General features: G+C 41.2%; 1 protein-coding gene across 7 annotated transcripts in view; it reads right to left on the bottom strand.

Moving 5' to 3' along the window:
- Positions 1–5,683: 5,683 nt before the first annotated feature.
- The window catches only part of NFIA (nuclear factor I A), a 375,972-nt gene continuing 364,749 nt past the window's right edge, over positions 5,684–16,906 (bottom strand). For all 7 annotated transcript variants that reach the window (XR_004903533.1, XR_004903532.1, XR_004903537.1 and 4 more), the window contains one exon: positions 5,684–12,991. Coding sequence is in view for 1 of the 7 variants with exons in the window: in XM_036027543.1 (XP_035883436.1) it covers positions 12,974–12,991 (18 nt within the window). In the remaining 6 variants the exon portion in view is untranslated. The remainder of the gene's footprint in view (positions 12,992–16,906) is intronic.

Genomic DNA, 16,906 nt, shown 5'->3' with positions numbered 1-16,906 from the left:
AGCCCCAAAGGTCTTATCACCCCATGTCCAAAGCAATGGGGAGAGGGAGCGATTGCCAGAACCTCGAAGGAGAAATTAGAGGATGGAGAACTACCATGGTAAGGGCTGTGCCCTTCTGCTGGGGAATGACACCAGACAGAGGGGATCTCGTGAGAGGGCCAGGGAAACACATACCATGATGTCACTGTCCCTCCCACCAATCTACTGATCCAGACTGAAAGCTGAAGATCAGGGAAGCCCAGTGCTGTGGTCCACACAGGTCAGCCTCCTGAGGCTGTTCTCTAACGGTGTGGAGAAGGGTGGTGAATGATCCAGAGGACAAATAAAAAGCTGCCTGATGCAACCTTTGTTCGTTCCGTCATAGTACGAAGTGTCCTTTAGGTGTTGAGCTCTGTTCTAGGCACTGGGAAGAGGGCAGTGAACCAGACTTACATTTGGACTAATTGTGATTTAGAAATGTCTTCTACCTCTTAAGCCCCTGAATGTTTGTTCTTTAAGGTCATGTATAGGTAGTGATTAATATAAGTAAGGAAAGTACTGAACCTCTCGGTGCCTCAATAACCTAATCTGTAAAATGGGAATAACAATGGTATCTCCTTCATGGGGTTAAGTCACATGTGCAGGTGCGTGAAAAGCCCTCAGAATGATGCGTGGTGTGAAATAAGAGCTTGCTCAGTGCACATTAGCTGTTACTACTATTATTATCACTGTCGATATTGATATCTTCCAGCCAGTCTCTTGAATGCTTATTCTTCCTTGAAGACCTAGATTGTGCATCCCCTCCCTGTGGCTCCCTGTCCCCGGGACATGGCTGGTCCTCCGATTACCTGGCACGTGATGCCTTCCCGGTTCTTACAAGACAATGGTGCAATTATTTGGTTTGCATGTCTGTGTCCTCTGCTAGTCTCTGTACTCTTCTGGGATGATCTCAGATTCATCTCCTTCTCTAGCCCCAAGTTCTGGCACAGGGAAGCCACTCAATAACATTGATCATGTTTGTTTTGAATATAATGAGTTTTTGCAGTTTCCTGGGAAGGAGTGTGGCCCACGCTGGTGTTTACAGTTCATGATAGGGGAAGTGGATGTAGCAAATGAGCAAGAGGAAGTGATCTTAGGGCCCTCAGGAGCCCAGCCCCACTGCTCCCCGGAGCCTGATCAGAGCTTCTCCTACCTGCCTGGGACCGACTTCTGTTCCCAAAGGCATCCAGTTGCCTTTGAACAAGGAGGCAAGAAGTCACTCACTTTTATCTGTGTTTTTAACCAGACTTATGCATCTTGGTCCCTTTAAAGGTGGAAGCTACACATTTTTTGTTTTGTTTTGTCAGCAGTAGGTGGCAAAGGAGGACAGAGATTTTTTTGTCACTCAGGTAGACGCTCCCTTGCCCCCACTCTACCTATCAAGGAAAAGAAAAAACACACAGAGATAGAGTTGTTGGAAAACAGCTGTTGCAGCACCTTTCACTTCGGCCCAGTGATTTTGCCACAGCTTCCAGAGCCCGGCAGGGCTCAGACACAAGGCGAGTTCCTAGGTGCGTCTCATAACACTGCGTGAGGCAGCCCTGGAGAGGTTCACGGGGTCACCTTCCAGGATCAGGAATAAACTTCCAGTTCAATGTTTAAGTATGTCACAAGAATGCAATCCTTGAGACTGTGACAAACTCTTCAGGACAAATGACCAGTTTCTTCAGCCAATAATGGCAAGGAAAATAAAAGAGAAGAGGGGGAGACCCTCTATAGACTTAAAAATTTAACATGTGTACCAACTGCTCACTTAGTGTATGGACCTTATTTGGATCCTTGTTTGGACAAGGTATTTAAAAAATCATAAAACAGTTGAGAATATTTGAATACTGATTGGTTATTTGATGATATTAAGGAATTATTGTTAATATTTTGGGGTGTGAAATGGTATTTTGAATGTTTTCTTTTAGGGATGTATTCTGAAATATTTATGAGTAAAATATATGATACCTGAGATTTGCTTCAAAATAATGTGGGTGTGGTTAAGAAATGGATGGGTTATGGGAAAGGGGTGAATTGTAAGTAATATGTAATCAAATATCTCTATTTTATACATACAGGGTATTTTTCCATAATAATTTTTTAAACGTTTAATTAAATGTGATAGCAGAAACACATGTATTTTTTTTTGTTTGTTTGTTTTCCCAGGCTCCCTGTAATGAACTTGAAATCCAAACCGAACAGAAAGCAGATGTAGAATGGGTGTGTTTCTGAGGTGAATAGAAGCCAGTTCATTATTCCTCACGGGTCACAGGAAGCCCTGCTTCTCCCTAAAGACGGTCAGGCTTCCACAGTTTAGCCAAGTCTTTTTACCAAAGAGCTAGAATGTGAAGGGCTAAAATGACGACTATCACCACCTCTCTTGGCCTCCTTTCCTGCCTGATGGGAATGACTTCCCTGGCTATTAACACTGTTGAGGGAAATAGGAAGCACAGCCAGGTGGGGTTCTATTCAGTCGAGTTTAGTGCCTGGTGCTTGGAATTGTGCTTCTACCACATTCTCATTCATGTTCCTGGAGCCATTTAGGCCCCTCTCTCAACTGAGACTCAGAGAGGTATAATACCTTTTTTAAAAAAAATCACATATGGCCAATAAATGGTGGAAGTGGGTATCATACCCAAGTCCTCTGGTTTTAGGCCCTGGCTTGCTTCCCCTGTACAATATCGCCTGTCAGGTTCCTCTCCTTGGAGATGCACTAAATGCACCAGTCCAGGGGTGCAGATAATGATAGTTGTTATGTGGTTAATGTTGGGCTGGATGTTCTACACACAGTAATTTATTTAACCGTCTTCATGATCTCATAAGGTAGATCCTATCTCTAGTCCCATTTTACAAAGAAGATATGAGAAACCAAGGTTTAAACCCCAGTGTGTCTGTCCTCAAGCCTTCTATTCCTTTCTTTTTCATGCTACTTCTCCCTACTCAGTTGATGCAGGTGTTGGCCGAGTTTCTTTTTCAGAATTCACCCAAATAAAAGCCTGGAAATGACAAGTAAGAAAGTTTGTGCCATCAGTGTCCTGAAAGAATGAATGCCTTAGCTCTGCAGTTTGGAACACCTTCATTTTTAGTTACGGCATTGACGTAGCATTTAAGATGTGCCAGGCCATTGCTAACTACTTCATAGATGTTAATTCATCAAATATTCACTGGAGTGAGGCAGTTTGGTGCTGTTATTATTATTTCCAATGGGGTAACCGAGGCACCTTCCAACACCACAGAGCTAATAAAGTACAGAGCCAACTTTCAACCCAGGCTGCCTTGCTCCTCGGTCTGTGCTTTTGGTTATATCGCCTTCACCTCTGAGCCCTGTACTCACATGTGACCTGTCCTAGAATATGACAATGAAGGAGTGGTGTTGACTGACTTTCACTCTGATTTCTTAACTCCAAATCGTAATGACCAAAATACCTACTATTGGCCAGAGTAGTAACTGAGTCATTGATTCTGCCTAAGAAACTCTAAGTCTTAAGACACAGTTGTATGAAATTGCTCTGGTCACTTGAGTTATAAATGGGATTTGAGGACTGACTATACCTTTCTGAGAGCTGAACTAATAGGAAAGAAAATATCTCTTTTAATGGGATAAATCACCTATAGCACTTGGCACATAAAAGAGCTCAATATACAGTAGCTGTTAATATCCCTATTAGTCTTTCTGATCTGCCCACTTCTCTCCCATCCCGTCGCAGTGCCGTGGTTCAGGCATGTGTCCTCGCTGCTGCTGCGATGGCATTCCAGCGGGCCTCACCACTCAGTCCATCCACACGCCACTCACGTTTGCCTGCTGTCCTCAGGTGAATCTGTAGTAATGTGCTCTAGCCTTCCCCCAGGGAGGATTAATTATCCTTCCTGGCCCTGTTGAACCAAGGCTGGCTACAGACAAGCTCTGAATGGAAAAGGTGTATGTCCATTCAGATGGAATTATTCAAGGTTGCTGTGCTCCCGAGTTCCCTCTCCAGCCAGGGTAGCTGCTTTTCACCCTGGGTCCAGAATGAGGAGATTCTGTATAAAGGCCCCAGGCAACCCTTTACTGACATGCAAAGTAAGATGTAAAACTTTACTGTTGGAAGCTGCTGAGATTTTAGGCTTGTTTGGGTCACAGCACAGATCTAGCCTCATACCTGTCTCATGATGCTTTTAGGGGTAGAACAAAAGTCCCCAAGACATTGCAAGGCCCTGCAATTCCTGGACCTAAATGTCAGCTTCATCTTGTATTATATTTCCTCTTCTTTTCTCCTCTTCATTCAAACAGGCCTTCTTTCAGTCCCAGATAGGCAGCAAGCTCCATTTAGCCACAGGCTCTTCGTACAGGCTGTTCCCTCTGCCCAGAACATTCTCCTCCACCCTCCGTCACGCCCCTCCCTCCCCATGTGCCTGGCTAATTTCTGTCTGTCCTCATGCTCTCCCTAGGTTTCATGGCAATGTGCATCCTTCAGAGCACTCATCACAACTCCATGCTTTCTTCTGCTGCTGTTTGTTTCAAAATGCTGTTTCATCCACCCATCTGCACAGTTCACAAGAATAGTTTGCCAGTCTTTATTTACTTACTATCCCTAGCCTTGGCATACTCTTTGGCACATTAATAGGTACTCGAAAATATTAGTTAAATAAATAATTGAGTCAACGCATTGTAGTGATTATTGGATGGGATTTAGAACCAGACTTCTTAGATTAGAATCCCACCTGTCATTTATTTATTGTATGACCTTGAGTAAATTATTAAACTCTGCCTTAGTTTCCTAATTTCATAGGGTGGTTGTGAAGATTAAATGGATTAAGACATATGTCCTGTTTACTTACTGTCTCTGGTCTCTAAGCCGTCCTTCCACACTGTGTTCTAAGGGTGAGTAGTTTTCTCACCATCTTTTCCAGACTTCCTCGCCCGGTGGCTACAGTTAGATCTAGCCAGTTAGAGCCCTAGCAGGCGCCTCAAGAGAGGAGGGAAGGGAGACAAGGGACTTCTCTCCAGGGTCAGTTCCTGTTTGTAGCGTGGCAGCTGCAAAGGGTAACGCAATAGCCTCCAGATCCTTTTAGCCCTCCCAGCACCCATCTTGCCTGTCTCCTCAGTACTAATCCTGTTGGCTAATCCTGTTGGCTGTGTCCCTCTCCAGGGTCCTAGCATCAGCCTCCCCGCAGCCTCTCAAAGGTCTGCATACCACCTGGCTGGTGCCCCCCTCCCTCATGGTGATCCCTCTCAATGGAGATCCAAGTACCAGCTGTGTGGGGTCCTTCTTCGGTGCACCTAGATTCTGGTAACCCAGCCTTTCCCTTTTGCTCCCCCCTCTCCAGGGATGCTGGCTGTACCCCGCAGTTATTCATGTCTGGGCTACTTCAGAGCTCCCGGAAAACCTACTGGATTCATCCCTGACTCCTGGCTGGGCCTTAACTGATACAGTATCTAAAGCACTTAGAACAGTATCAGGCACACACTAGGCACTAAGTGAGTGTTAAGCCCCATATTTGTCTAGGTAGGAGAAAAAGCCAACACTACTGCCCATTAGAATTCTGGGAAGGGCGTGGTGTATCTGACATCCATCAGGGATAGCACAAACACCAAGGTGCAGGAAGACCATCTTCTGGGGGAACCTCAGACCCAGACCCATAACCACCGCTCAAATACAATCGCCCAGGCATGATTTAAAGCAAATGATGACAGTTTCCATAGCATTAGCAATTTTTTATTTTTCCTTTTTTGTTGCATAGGAAATGCAGTACTTGCTTCCAGTAATTGTATTGTAATGTGAGAAGGTGGTAGCACTAATGGTTGAATACAAGAGTTAAACTAATCCACACCAGCTCAAAAACCTGTGGAGATTTAGTTGAATAAGAATGGACGCCCACAGTGATTCTCAACCAATTACAAATTTTCACAGAACACAGTAAAACTAAAAGGCTAACTATGAGAGTCAATACAAGTAATCTAGAGGCACAGGGGGCCCGGCTCATAAAACCAGATGTCAAACCAAGTTATTAACACGGGAGTGTTTGGTTTCACAACACATCTCTTATCATTGGAAATGTTCAATCCCCTCCCCACCAAATTTGAAATGTAAAACCGAGGTATCTTGAATGGACAGATTTCCAAGGGTGGTAGGGAAAGTCCCCAGTGTACTTTGCTCTGGATAAGAGGTCAGGGCTGTGAGGGAGGGAGAGCACGTATCCTTTGAAAACCTTCCTTAAGGACTTCCCAGAACCTGATGAACTCTGGCTCTAGGTCTAGTGAGTATGTCATTGGTGACACTGCCAAATGCCTCCGCAGGGTGGAGGGGCTGCTCTGGGACCAGGCAGAGAGACTGGAGGTGGCAGCTCTCTCAAACCTCTATCCCCAAGTAGCCAGTGGCCTTGAGACCATGGGTTGAGATGTAAAAAAAAAAAGTGCTTATTTTTGACTACTACTAAAATAATAATAAAAATAAAAATAACAAATAGAATCAATGGGGGCAAAAGCTTCTGTCATTTTGAGAAGCTGAGCATCAAAACACCAGGTAAAACAGCACAATTTGTTGGATGTGATCTGTCCTTAGAACCTTTACAAAGATACAAAAGCCCACATAGCAGGTCTGGAGACTGTTTTCCACCACGAAGGTGCTCCAGCTGGGTGAGAGGTGGCATTTCAACCATACACCCTTGTGGTCCAGTCGCACTTTGGAAAGCACGCCTTTCGAATTAAACATGTACGGAGCCCGCGTGTGAACCTTGCGATGCGGCACAGGCGGGCCTGGCCCCCGTGTGCTGCTGCTCCCCCTGTGCTCATCACGTGCAGCTGCAGGTGGCTGCCCTGATCTTTCTGACCATTTCCGGTGTCTGGTCCCCATTTCCCTGTCTCCCTAATCTGCTTATGTAACCCATTGGGGCAGAAAACACAGGTGGGTGGTGGTTTGGGGGGAAAAAAGATGAAATTTAGTTAATTTGGAAAGTAGTTACAAATTTAGACCAAAAAACTATATTTTAAAAATCCCGTGTTAATAGCAAATTTCTTTGTTCTATGAATCGGGCCCAAAGTTTGTACAGAGTTTTATTTTTGAAGAAAATATTGTAACTGTGCATGAAACTAAATAGCCAAGTGATTTCTTAAGGATTTTTTTTTCATTTTTTTTCTTTTCATACGAGGAAGTCCGGCATGAAGACGGATCAAGCATGGGCACCTGGCTGAACATTGTCCATTAGGAAAGCACTTCAGGATCGGCATAGCTCCAGCTGAGGGTCCAGAAAAACATCCCTCTCTCGGAAATGTTCTCAGAGTGTCTTTGTAGCAGAGTTCTTGATATTCAAACGGTGGTTTTTAGACAAAAGTCTTGCCAGGGCCTGATTTCTGAAATCAAACACCCATGCTTGTCCCCTAAGAAAGAAAAAGAAAACAAAAAACAAAAACAAAACACAAGTAATACTGAATTTAAGTAAATGTATACCTCCAAAATACTGAAAACAGTCGAAATCAAGAAAAGACAGAATTTGCGTTCTCAGTGAAATACCTTTAAACCTAGCTGACAAGAACCAAGTCAGAAAAAAAGACTAACATAACTTTGAGTAATATTCATACAGCTCACTAAGCATTATGGAATAGCATGCATTAATAGTGTACGGTTATTTTACATCACCTATGCCAGAAGGGCCTGACTGACAGACAGCGAAGGCTACCGGTGTAGAAAAATCTTACTTCAGAAGAGCAATATAATACAGATTTCACAGGCACTACATTTTAATATATCAGGTATTATGCTGGTTTTCTTATAATTCTTTCTGTCCTAAAGCTGGCATTATAACAATGACCAAAAAGGCAAGGATTGAAGTAAACGGAAAGTAGATACCAAAGTTGATATAGTTTTTTCTTCAGATAGATTAGTGCATAGTTCTCATGCAGATAAACACTGCTATGCATTTACACTGTTGGAAAGCAGAGTGAATTGAGCCCAAGTTGTCACATTTGTGTAAATCATTTTGTCAGCCTGTAATAGCACCATGTAATGGATTTGCATTAAACATTAAATTGATTTCAGAATTGGTGACACAGTATTCACTACAGTTAAGTGCTATGGAATAGCTTCAATGTTACCTGCTATATATCAAAGCAATTTTCATCCCACTGCTTTTTTTATTGGGAAAAATGAAAGGAAAACATACACGACACTAATTAGACGAATGCACAGCCTTGGACGTGGAGAAGGCAGAGCGGGTTTACTGTCAGACAGTAAATACATGCATTGACTTCAGGACGAAGTTGGCCTCGGAAGCCGATTTGAATGAAAGCTCTGCGGCGGGCAGTGCAGCTTTCTGAGACCATCCGAGGACAGATCTCGGAGGGTGGTGGTGAGGTGCCACTGAAGCTCTCCTTACATTACCATGCCAGTGTGTTTTAGATTTGTTCTGTGGAGGCCTGCTACCGGGGAAAACAAAGAAAAAAAAGAAGAAAGAAAGATAGACAGATAGATAGATAGAGATAGAAAGAGAGAGAGAGAAAGGAACCACCACCACCACCACCACCACCACCATGGACAAAAAAGATATTTCCAGAGACGTGATACAAAGTACATTAAATGACATTCTTAGAAATCCCTCCCCCCAAAAAAAATCACAAGGAAGAAGTGTTTTTCTTAATCCAGATTTCGTCAATACTTTGTGACACTGTTACTACAGAATGCGAAGCATATGGGGATAAAGGGTTGAAAAGACCAGCGTGTGGAGATGGGTGTTGCTTATTCCTGGGGGCTGACTGGATGCCATGACTCTGGGAAGTCTGGGTTCCTCTCCACTTGAGCTGTGGGAGAGGGGAGCATACAAGCGTGGGGAAGTGTACCTGCCGGCTTGCCCAGCAGCCCACCTGACTGGGGGTGGGGTGGGGAGAAGCCTACACTGAATATAACTAACTGTTCGTGCCAGGGTGTAAAGAAACGGAAGTGTCAGTTTGAATCTCAAAGGGAAGAGAAAGGCTCTGGGATGGAGAGAGCGGCTTTCGGGAGAGGGTCTCTTGCCCGTGAGTGATCAGAAAAGGAGCATTTTAGTGGTGGAGGATGGGCCAGAAGTAAAAAGTATATGGGAAAATGATAAGATTTAGTGTTTGTGCCTCTGACTTCAGATCCCAAAGAAAAAAACATGGAGAGTGACTTGAGAAACTTACATTTGCCAATATTTTTAATGCCATCTGATGGAAGAGAAAAATTCAAATGTGTCTAAGAATCAAGGGATGGGCCTTCAAATGCTGATAGCCCTCAGTCTGTCAGTCTACACACCCCAGGTACCAAATCTTCCTCAAACTTCTTCGCTTGGCTTCTAACCTAAAAAGGTGAACACTCGGATGGTTGGTGTTTCTTTTTTCCTGCTTGATCACCACTGAACTACAGTTTCCTGCTGCTTTCTGGACAATGAAACATGAACAAAAATGTAACTTAGTGTATTTAATACTTGACCCCTGTTCATTATCACCCTAGACTGCCTCCCTAATGTTTTAAAGCCTTTAAAACATTTTTTTCTTGCAAATCTGTTCAGAGTTCCCTAATTTTAGCTTCATCAAACTTAATACAACAAAATACCTTCAAAAATACAGCATACCTGTAACGTCCATTTACAATGGTTTTTCAGTAGACCTATACTTCTCAAGCATAGGAATATGCTATACCATTGAGAGAAAAAAATAACTGTATTTAAATACTTACAAAAAAAAAGGAAACAGGAAAGTTTTAAACTTAAATCCAGTTCCCAAAGGGGGTGCGGGGGAGAAAGAAAAGCAATTCTATGAACGCTGCCTTTATAAAGAACAATTGGAAGTTTCACTAGGCTAATTTGACAGAAATTTTCCTCATTTAAACAACATTACAAAAGTCCTGCATTATAAAATAGGGTAGAATAAATCAGTGTAATCAATAAAACTATACAACAATACAAATTACATATCTTCTGAGTGGGCAGTTTATTCTCTCTCTTTGCAGTCATGACTACAACATGCTCACTAAAAACAACTAAAACTGCCCAAACTATTGCTTAGTTTGTTTTGTTTTAAAAAAAGGGTGCAATTTTATTGTATATACAACCAATTTACTGGTAATACCTTGGCTTATCGCAAGGTTCTGACAAAATGTTTGTCTAGGCTTTTTCCCTTCACTGTGAAGCACTGAAAGCTGCTATTTTTTCTTTTTTTTTCCTTTTTTCTTTTTTTTAGTGCACATATGTCATAATAAAGTAATGCCCAGCTAAGTGCTATAGGGGAAGGCAAAGTATGCTGGCTGGCTATAGGAAGTGACACCATATACTGACAATCACACCATACAAGAGCGCCAAACGACTATTCAACCACTTATCAGACACATATGAAAATCCAAAATGTTTTATTTTATTTTTTTTTCCTTAAATAGAGATAACCAGTAAACAATTTTCAGAACTTGGAAGTTTAAAAACGTGCATATAAAAATGGGCATTATATACTTTTTATTGAATGTGGATTGACTGCAGTCTGCTAAGAAAAATGGGGTGTGGGAGCTGAAGAAAAAGGAAGTTGTCTTTTTTTTTTTAAGGCTTGCTTGTGAAAGGAACAGTTGTAAAAACAAAATTGCTTGAAGCAGGGTCAGCTTAGTGCTTCACAGTTTGACTGCTTCTCTAAGAGGAGCCCTTCCTGCGCACGTGCATTCAAAAATCACAAAAAAGGTACAAAGACAAACACCTAAAACACACTGCGTCAAGTGCAGCACCGACTTTGGTCAAATAAAAAAAATAAAAGAAAAATTAATAATCGCTAAGCTTTTCTACACGATATAAGCAGGTATTGCATATTTTCATATATCTGGGGGGAAAATAAAGGAAGACTCCAAATAAATTGTAAAATGCAGCAACATCCAAAATACTGATATTCTAAGCATCTACAGATCTCAGAATAGCACTGCCACTGACCACAGAGGACAATAAAGACTACTCCTATCTGCGGAACAACTAACTTTCTATTTAGTTCTAGATGTTGAAACTGACAATGGCTGACATAAAAGTCACATTTACAAAAAGTGTCTCCAAATGCTTGACTAGGGAAAAACCCCTTTCAATAGAGGAGCATGTGCAACAATTCCACAAATAATCGCTATCCAGGGCAAGGCACATTGATATGGAATTTTTGTTTTCGTGCAAATTAAGGAAAAAAAACAAAACAAAACAACATTGTTTGGGGGGAAAGATGAGGAGCAAAGTGTCTTCCCAAGAATTTCAGTTACTTGATTGTATAGGACAGTAGTAGAACCCTTCTGAAGGGCTGAAAAACATAGTTTAAAGGCAAGTGCCTAGAGTAGGGATTACAATATTGTGTCTTAATGCACTCTACTTTATTCTACATTAACTATATAAAAATTAGTTACTAACACTAGAACATGCAGAGACTTTCTCTGATCAGCAGGGCTTGCCAACCAGAACGTATATATATGTATAGTATAGGAAATCTTGAAGTTGCATGGGAAGCAAAGGGGTGCTTCACTGTCTGGTAGAAAAATCACTTGCACTTTTTTTTGTTATTTTTTCTTATTTTTTGTGTTTTTTTTTTACATAAGATACAGGACATTTGGGGGTGCAAACTTTTTTCCCTAACAAGTACCCTTGATCTGAGTGGGCACCAGCATTTGTGTCAGTATTGGTTTCATTATTATTATTATTATTTTTCCCCATAGCCCAGTTCAGGGGCGCAAAGGTCTTTAAAATTTCTGGACAATCTCTGGTACAATGAAGTGTCTGATAATTGATAAATGCTATGTTGCTGGATACACATAAAATTTTTCAGAATTGGCATAATCCATTATAGTGACTTCTAGCTTATAAAATTAACAGATACCATGATTTCATTTTAGTTATGTGCTTTGATAACAGAAAATAATTAATTAGCATTTAATGTAGTTAACATATTGTGGTAAAAGCACCATTAGATTTGTTTTTTTGTTTTTTTTTTAAATTTTCCTTCAGTTTTTAAAGGGATACAAGTTTAACAATAAAAAACATAAAAAGCAAAAATAGCTCCCCTTTTTCTTGCAAGGCTGTTTTTTACCCCGATAATTTAGAGTCCTGGGGTGGAAGGACTTGAAAAACAAAAATAGAATTTTCAACAATCTCTATCTTACAAAGATATTTAGCTATCCAATGAAATTGCACTTTACTCAATTCAAAATTCGATTGTTTTGATTGATTCCTGTCAGTTTCTGTCAAAACAGACCATCTTCCCCATTTCCATGTGAATTTGTGTGTCATTGTTGAAATTGTTGAAAAAATGTTTTTTTTTAAATGTAAGTGCAGCATTTCAAAACTTTTAAAAAACTGAATAGTAGTAGTAGTAGTTTGCCATTTTCGGAATTGCTCTGCAACGCGAGTGGGTTCACTGTCCTTGAGGGCCACGTTATAGATTGAACTGCTGACTGCTGAACCAAACCAAGCTAAAAGAAAAAATAAAAAAGGAACATAACTGCATTTTCTTTTTCCAATATGTTACAGAAAAACATTGCCCTTTGACTGTCCCGTCAGTTATATATTGCAGATCTCAGCTACTACAAAAGATTTAGTTCTCCATGTGCCTCCTGATTGCTCAAGGAGGTTCACACCTGTGTGGGTAAATTCATGAAATACTGTGAAACAGCCAGGCTCCGTAAGGAAAGTGTGTTACAGCGGAAGTCAGTGAGCAACGGCAGATCTCCTCCAGCCACATCACCTAATGCTCACGCTACCACGAAAACACTTCAACTATTACAAAGCCCAGCCATTTCCAGCACCATATGAGAAAATTACAACAGTCCCTAGAGTAGTTTAAAAAAAAATCCCAAAAGGTTATGGCCTTTGCTGTTTGACCATAATGCTTGCTGTTTCCATGTACAAGTTGATTTGATTCTCCCCTTCCACTGACAGTGAAGTTGTAACCGCGCTGGGTTGAGGATGCGTCCATGTTACAGAGTTGAGAAGGGGTCAGGTGGTCTGTCTGGTGGATGGTGGGACGCTGAGACTTTTATCCCAGGTACCAGGACTGGAAGAGAAGAGAAAAAGTGCAATTAGTGGTATAATTTAGAAAATAAGATATTTAGAAGTTGTCCTTTCAATTGTGATATCAGGATCTATGGTAGGGAAACATGGGGGATTCGCTGGGCAAAGTAAAGGAATGACTGACAGTAGGAAATTTTGAGACACTGAAACTGATCTTACTCCTCTAAAATTGAAATTCAGTGTCTTCATTGGGGTTTGCTAGCATTCTGAGTGTGCCTTACAAAATGAAGTGTGCGTGTCCACTTGAAATACATATACAGCCTTTATTTAGAGTCTGGCGAAGACTGCTACAGGAGGGCAGGAAACTGGAGCATCCTGTTCTTCAGTGAATCCTCAGTGCCCAGTACAGTGCCTACAATGGCAGGTTCTTGACAAAGAAGAATGGACTGAATGAAGAATGGGTGAGGGGAGAGGTGTCACGTGCTAGAGTCGACTTGAATGATTTTCACAGCATTCCTATTCAATGAGATGTAGGCCCCGAAGGTGTTATTGCCACATTCTCTTAAGAGGCACAGGTAGTTAACAGTGATATAACATAATGAACTCCTTTATAGACACCTATGTTCTTTGCTGCATTATCTACAACAGCCAAGATACGGAAGCAACCCAAGGGCCTATCAATAGACAAGTGGATGAAAAAGCTGTGGTACATATATACAATGGAATATTACTCAGACATAAAAAGAGTGAAATCTTACCACTTGCAACAGTGTGGATGGTCCTAGAGGGTATTATGCTCAGTGAAATTAAGTCAGTCAGAGATAAATACCAAATGATTTCACTCATATGTGCAATCTAAAGAATAAACTAAATGAACAAACAAAATTGAAACAAACTTGTAGACACAGAGAGCAGACTGGTGGGTGCCAGAAGGGAGGGGGGTTGGGGCACTGGGTGAAAAAGCTGAAGGGAGTAAGAAGTACAAATTGGTAGTTACAAAACAGTTACCGAGATGTGAAGTACAGCGGAGGAATATAGTTGATAATATTGTAATAACTATGGATGGTGCCAGGTGGGTACTGGAAATATCGGGGGAATACTTTGTAAAGCATATGACTGTCTAACCACTATGCAGTACACCCAGAACCAATATGAAATAATATAGAAGGTAAACTGTGATGGAAAAAGAAAAAAGAATAGTGATATAAGAATAAGTAAAGGTAAAGTGGAAAAACTCGGTACCAAGAGTCCTTGGACAAGTCACAGCATCTCTCTTACACTCAGTTTCCTTATATGTGCATGTGGTAAACTTTGTGATGGATGCAAAATACTCCTTTTCGGCTCAACATTTCTAAAACAGTGTTTTCAAAAGTGACATATAATAATCAAGTGGCATCAATACTTCACCCTATTAGCTGCCCTGATGTGCCAAGGGAAAAAGCCCTTGTTCATGTTTTCGCTCATTCAACAGTTATTCAGAGCCTTCTGTACGCCTGCTGGGCCCAGTTAACGTTTCCTTTCAAAAATCTTCGGTGGTTAGTTTGGGGCAATGGTCTGGCTATACCTCAATTTATATGCCAGCATATCTTTCTCTGTTTACTAATAAACAAAGTGACCAATTCTCATTTAATATCAGAGTCAGTTTCTCAAACGAAATAAAAAGGTACATGGCTTCTAGAGATACTCTCTCAAACCTACCACATTTATCATTATTCACAGACGAATAATCAACTTCTAGCAAAGGTGAATGCTTCTAAAATCTCTGAGTTGACAGTATCAAGAAGGGGTTACATTTGGGTTGATTCAGTCGATGAAGGCTCACTCTTATCCAAGAGATTCAATTAAGTTAGGTAAGGGCTCATTTGGTCCCCGGGATAAGTGGTGACATGATACTACCTGGAGGTTGGTGTAAGATTTCCTGGTCACAGAAGCCACCTTTGATTTCCAGAGGACTTGAAAATACCTAAACTTAAACCAAAAAAGCACTCATGTTGTGTATTTTCAGATGTTATTCTTTGGTCATACGCTTTGAAGAAGACAACAAAGTGTCTTGTGTCCTGAAAGGAAATCATCCTGGCAGAGGCACATGGCCCAAATCTAACTGGACAAAAGAAAGGAGAAGGAGGAGGAGACGAGCAAGGAGGCAAACTCCAAACTGTATTTTTAACAGGCTTTCTGAAGAGCGGAGTGCGATCCACCTTAGAGTTGAGTTCTCTCCTTAACCAAACTGTCTCAAACTTTGGGCGCCATGAATAACGTGTACAATTTCTGTTTTCACACTTCCTAAAGCAGTTGTGAAATTCTGGACTTAAATCTGACAATGCGTTGGTAGTTCTTGAAGCGAAGGCCTGGGGACCCAGTGAGTCAGCAGGGGGAGCAGTTTTCCATACAACAGCTTCTGGACACAAACCTCAGCGCACTACAAAAATCTGCAGTGCCTCTGCACTTCTCTTAAAAAGCAAAGCGGAAAAAAAAAGTTTCTTCACACATCTTACTATTCAGTGTGCCTTGCCGACAAGGTTACCCCAGAGCAGCTCTGTAATCCTTCACTGAAATAGGCTTTATTGATTGCTCTGGTCTATTGTTCTCTTTTCAAGTCCCCCAAGTTCAAGTTCATCCTGGTGTTACATCATGTCTGGTTGCTAAGAGCAACCAGACAGACCCAGACGTGACTATCATTAGCAAGAAACCCTCTGCTCTCCTCCCACCAACCTTCCAGTGGCTCTGACGTAGCAGGCCCACTGCAAACACATTGAAGTATTTATTCTGCCTAATTTATGACCTACACAGCAAGCAAGACCCCCACTCCAAAAACCAACACTGTTGTATATTTAATTAATCTGTCTTTCTCTGGCACTTGGGAAAGTTAGACAAAGGACTAATTATTGTGTTTCACTCTCCACACTTTTCTTTTGGGGGGGTGAATATTTGCATGGGAAAGAAAACTACAAGACCCAGCATCAGCCCCCCTCCCTCCCCTTTTTCTTTTTGCCCTATTGACATTTCATGAAATACTTTAGCTGCTTAAGGGAATTAGGGAAAAAAACGCGATGTGAATGTTACTCCTTTTGAGTTGGTATTCAGTAACACAAATCAACTCATGACATGTTTAAATTTAAATGCTAACCACACACTCTCAGAGTTACTTTAAAGGTTAGTTTTTAATCAATAGAAGTTGCTGACTCCGGGTTTTTGAGCTGCGCACTGCAGCTCTTGGGCTTTTGTCTAACGTTAAAGCTTTCAAACTTTTTTTTTCTTGAGATGATTTTAGCAATGATTTGCAGACACAGAACGCTATTGTGCTCAGACCAACAACATGTCAATAGAGGAGCGAGTGACCCTGGGGTGGGGCGTCAATATGACTCCTGAAGGCTGGGGTTGGGGGTCTTTAATAACCCGTGAAAAAAACTTAATTAACCCTTTCAGGCCCAAACCAAAACCTATTCTTATACTTCTTCACTCCTGTAGTTTGACCATTAGTACTTATTTCACCACCACACTAATCTTCATGACAATTAACCCAGCTACTTGACCAAAGCTTTCCAGAATGGGAAACCAGTCGATTAGGGGAACCACACAGGGAATTTTTTTTTTAATGAGGTCTCTTTGATTAAATCATTAATTTGCAGAGATGGCAGGTAAGCAGTAATAATAATAATAATAAATATTCATCCACTCCACTGAATTTTCTCATGATCAGTTTGCTGCTGAAGACACTCCTGATTCTACTTTAATGAGTGTGACAATTGCACAATTGATAAGCCATTCAATTTCTGTAAACTTGCATGATTGGAAAAACCCATTTTTCTCTTGCGGTATTTTCTTATAAAATTCATTATGTAAGCAGTGCAAGTTTGAAAACATTCCTTGAAGAACACTTATGAGCACTTTCTTCTTGGGTCATACAAGACAAATATAAAAGCAATCTGAGATTGTTTCATTGTGGGGGTTGAGTCGC

This window comes from Phyllostomus discolor, chromosome 5, assembly GCF_004126475.2.
Source record: "Phyllostomus discolor isolate MPI-MPIP mPhyDis1 chromosome 5, mPhyDis1.pri.v3, whole genome shotgun sequence".
Classification (NCBI taxonomy): Eukaryota; Metazoa; Chordata; class Mammalia; order Chiroptera; family Phyllostomidae; genus Phyllostomus; species Phyllostomus discolor.
The sequence above is the reverse complement of the archived record's forward strand: the minus strand, read 5'-3'. Positions and strand labels throughout refer to the sequence as shown.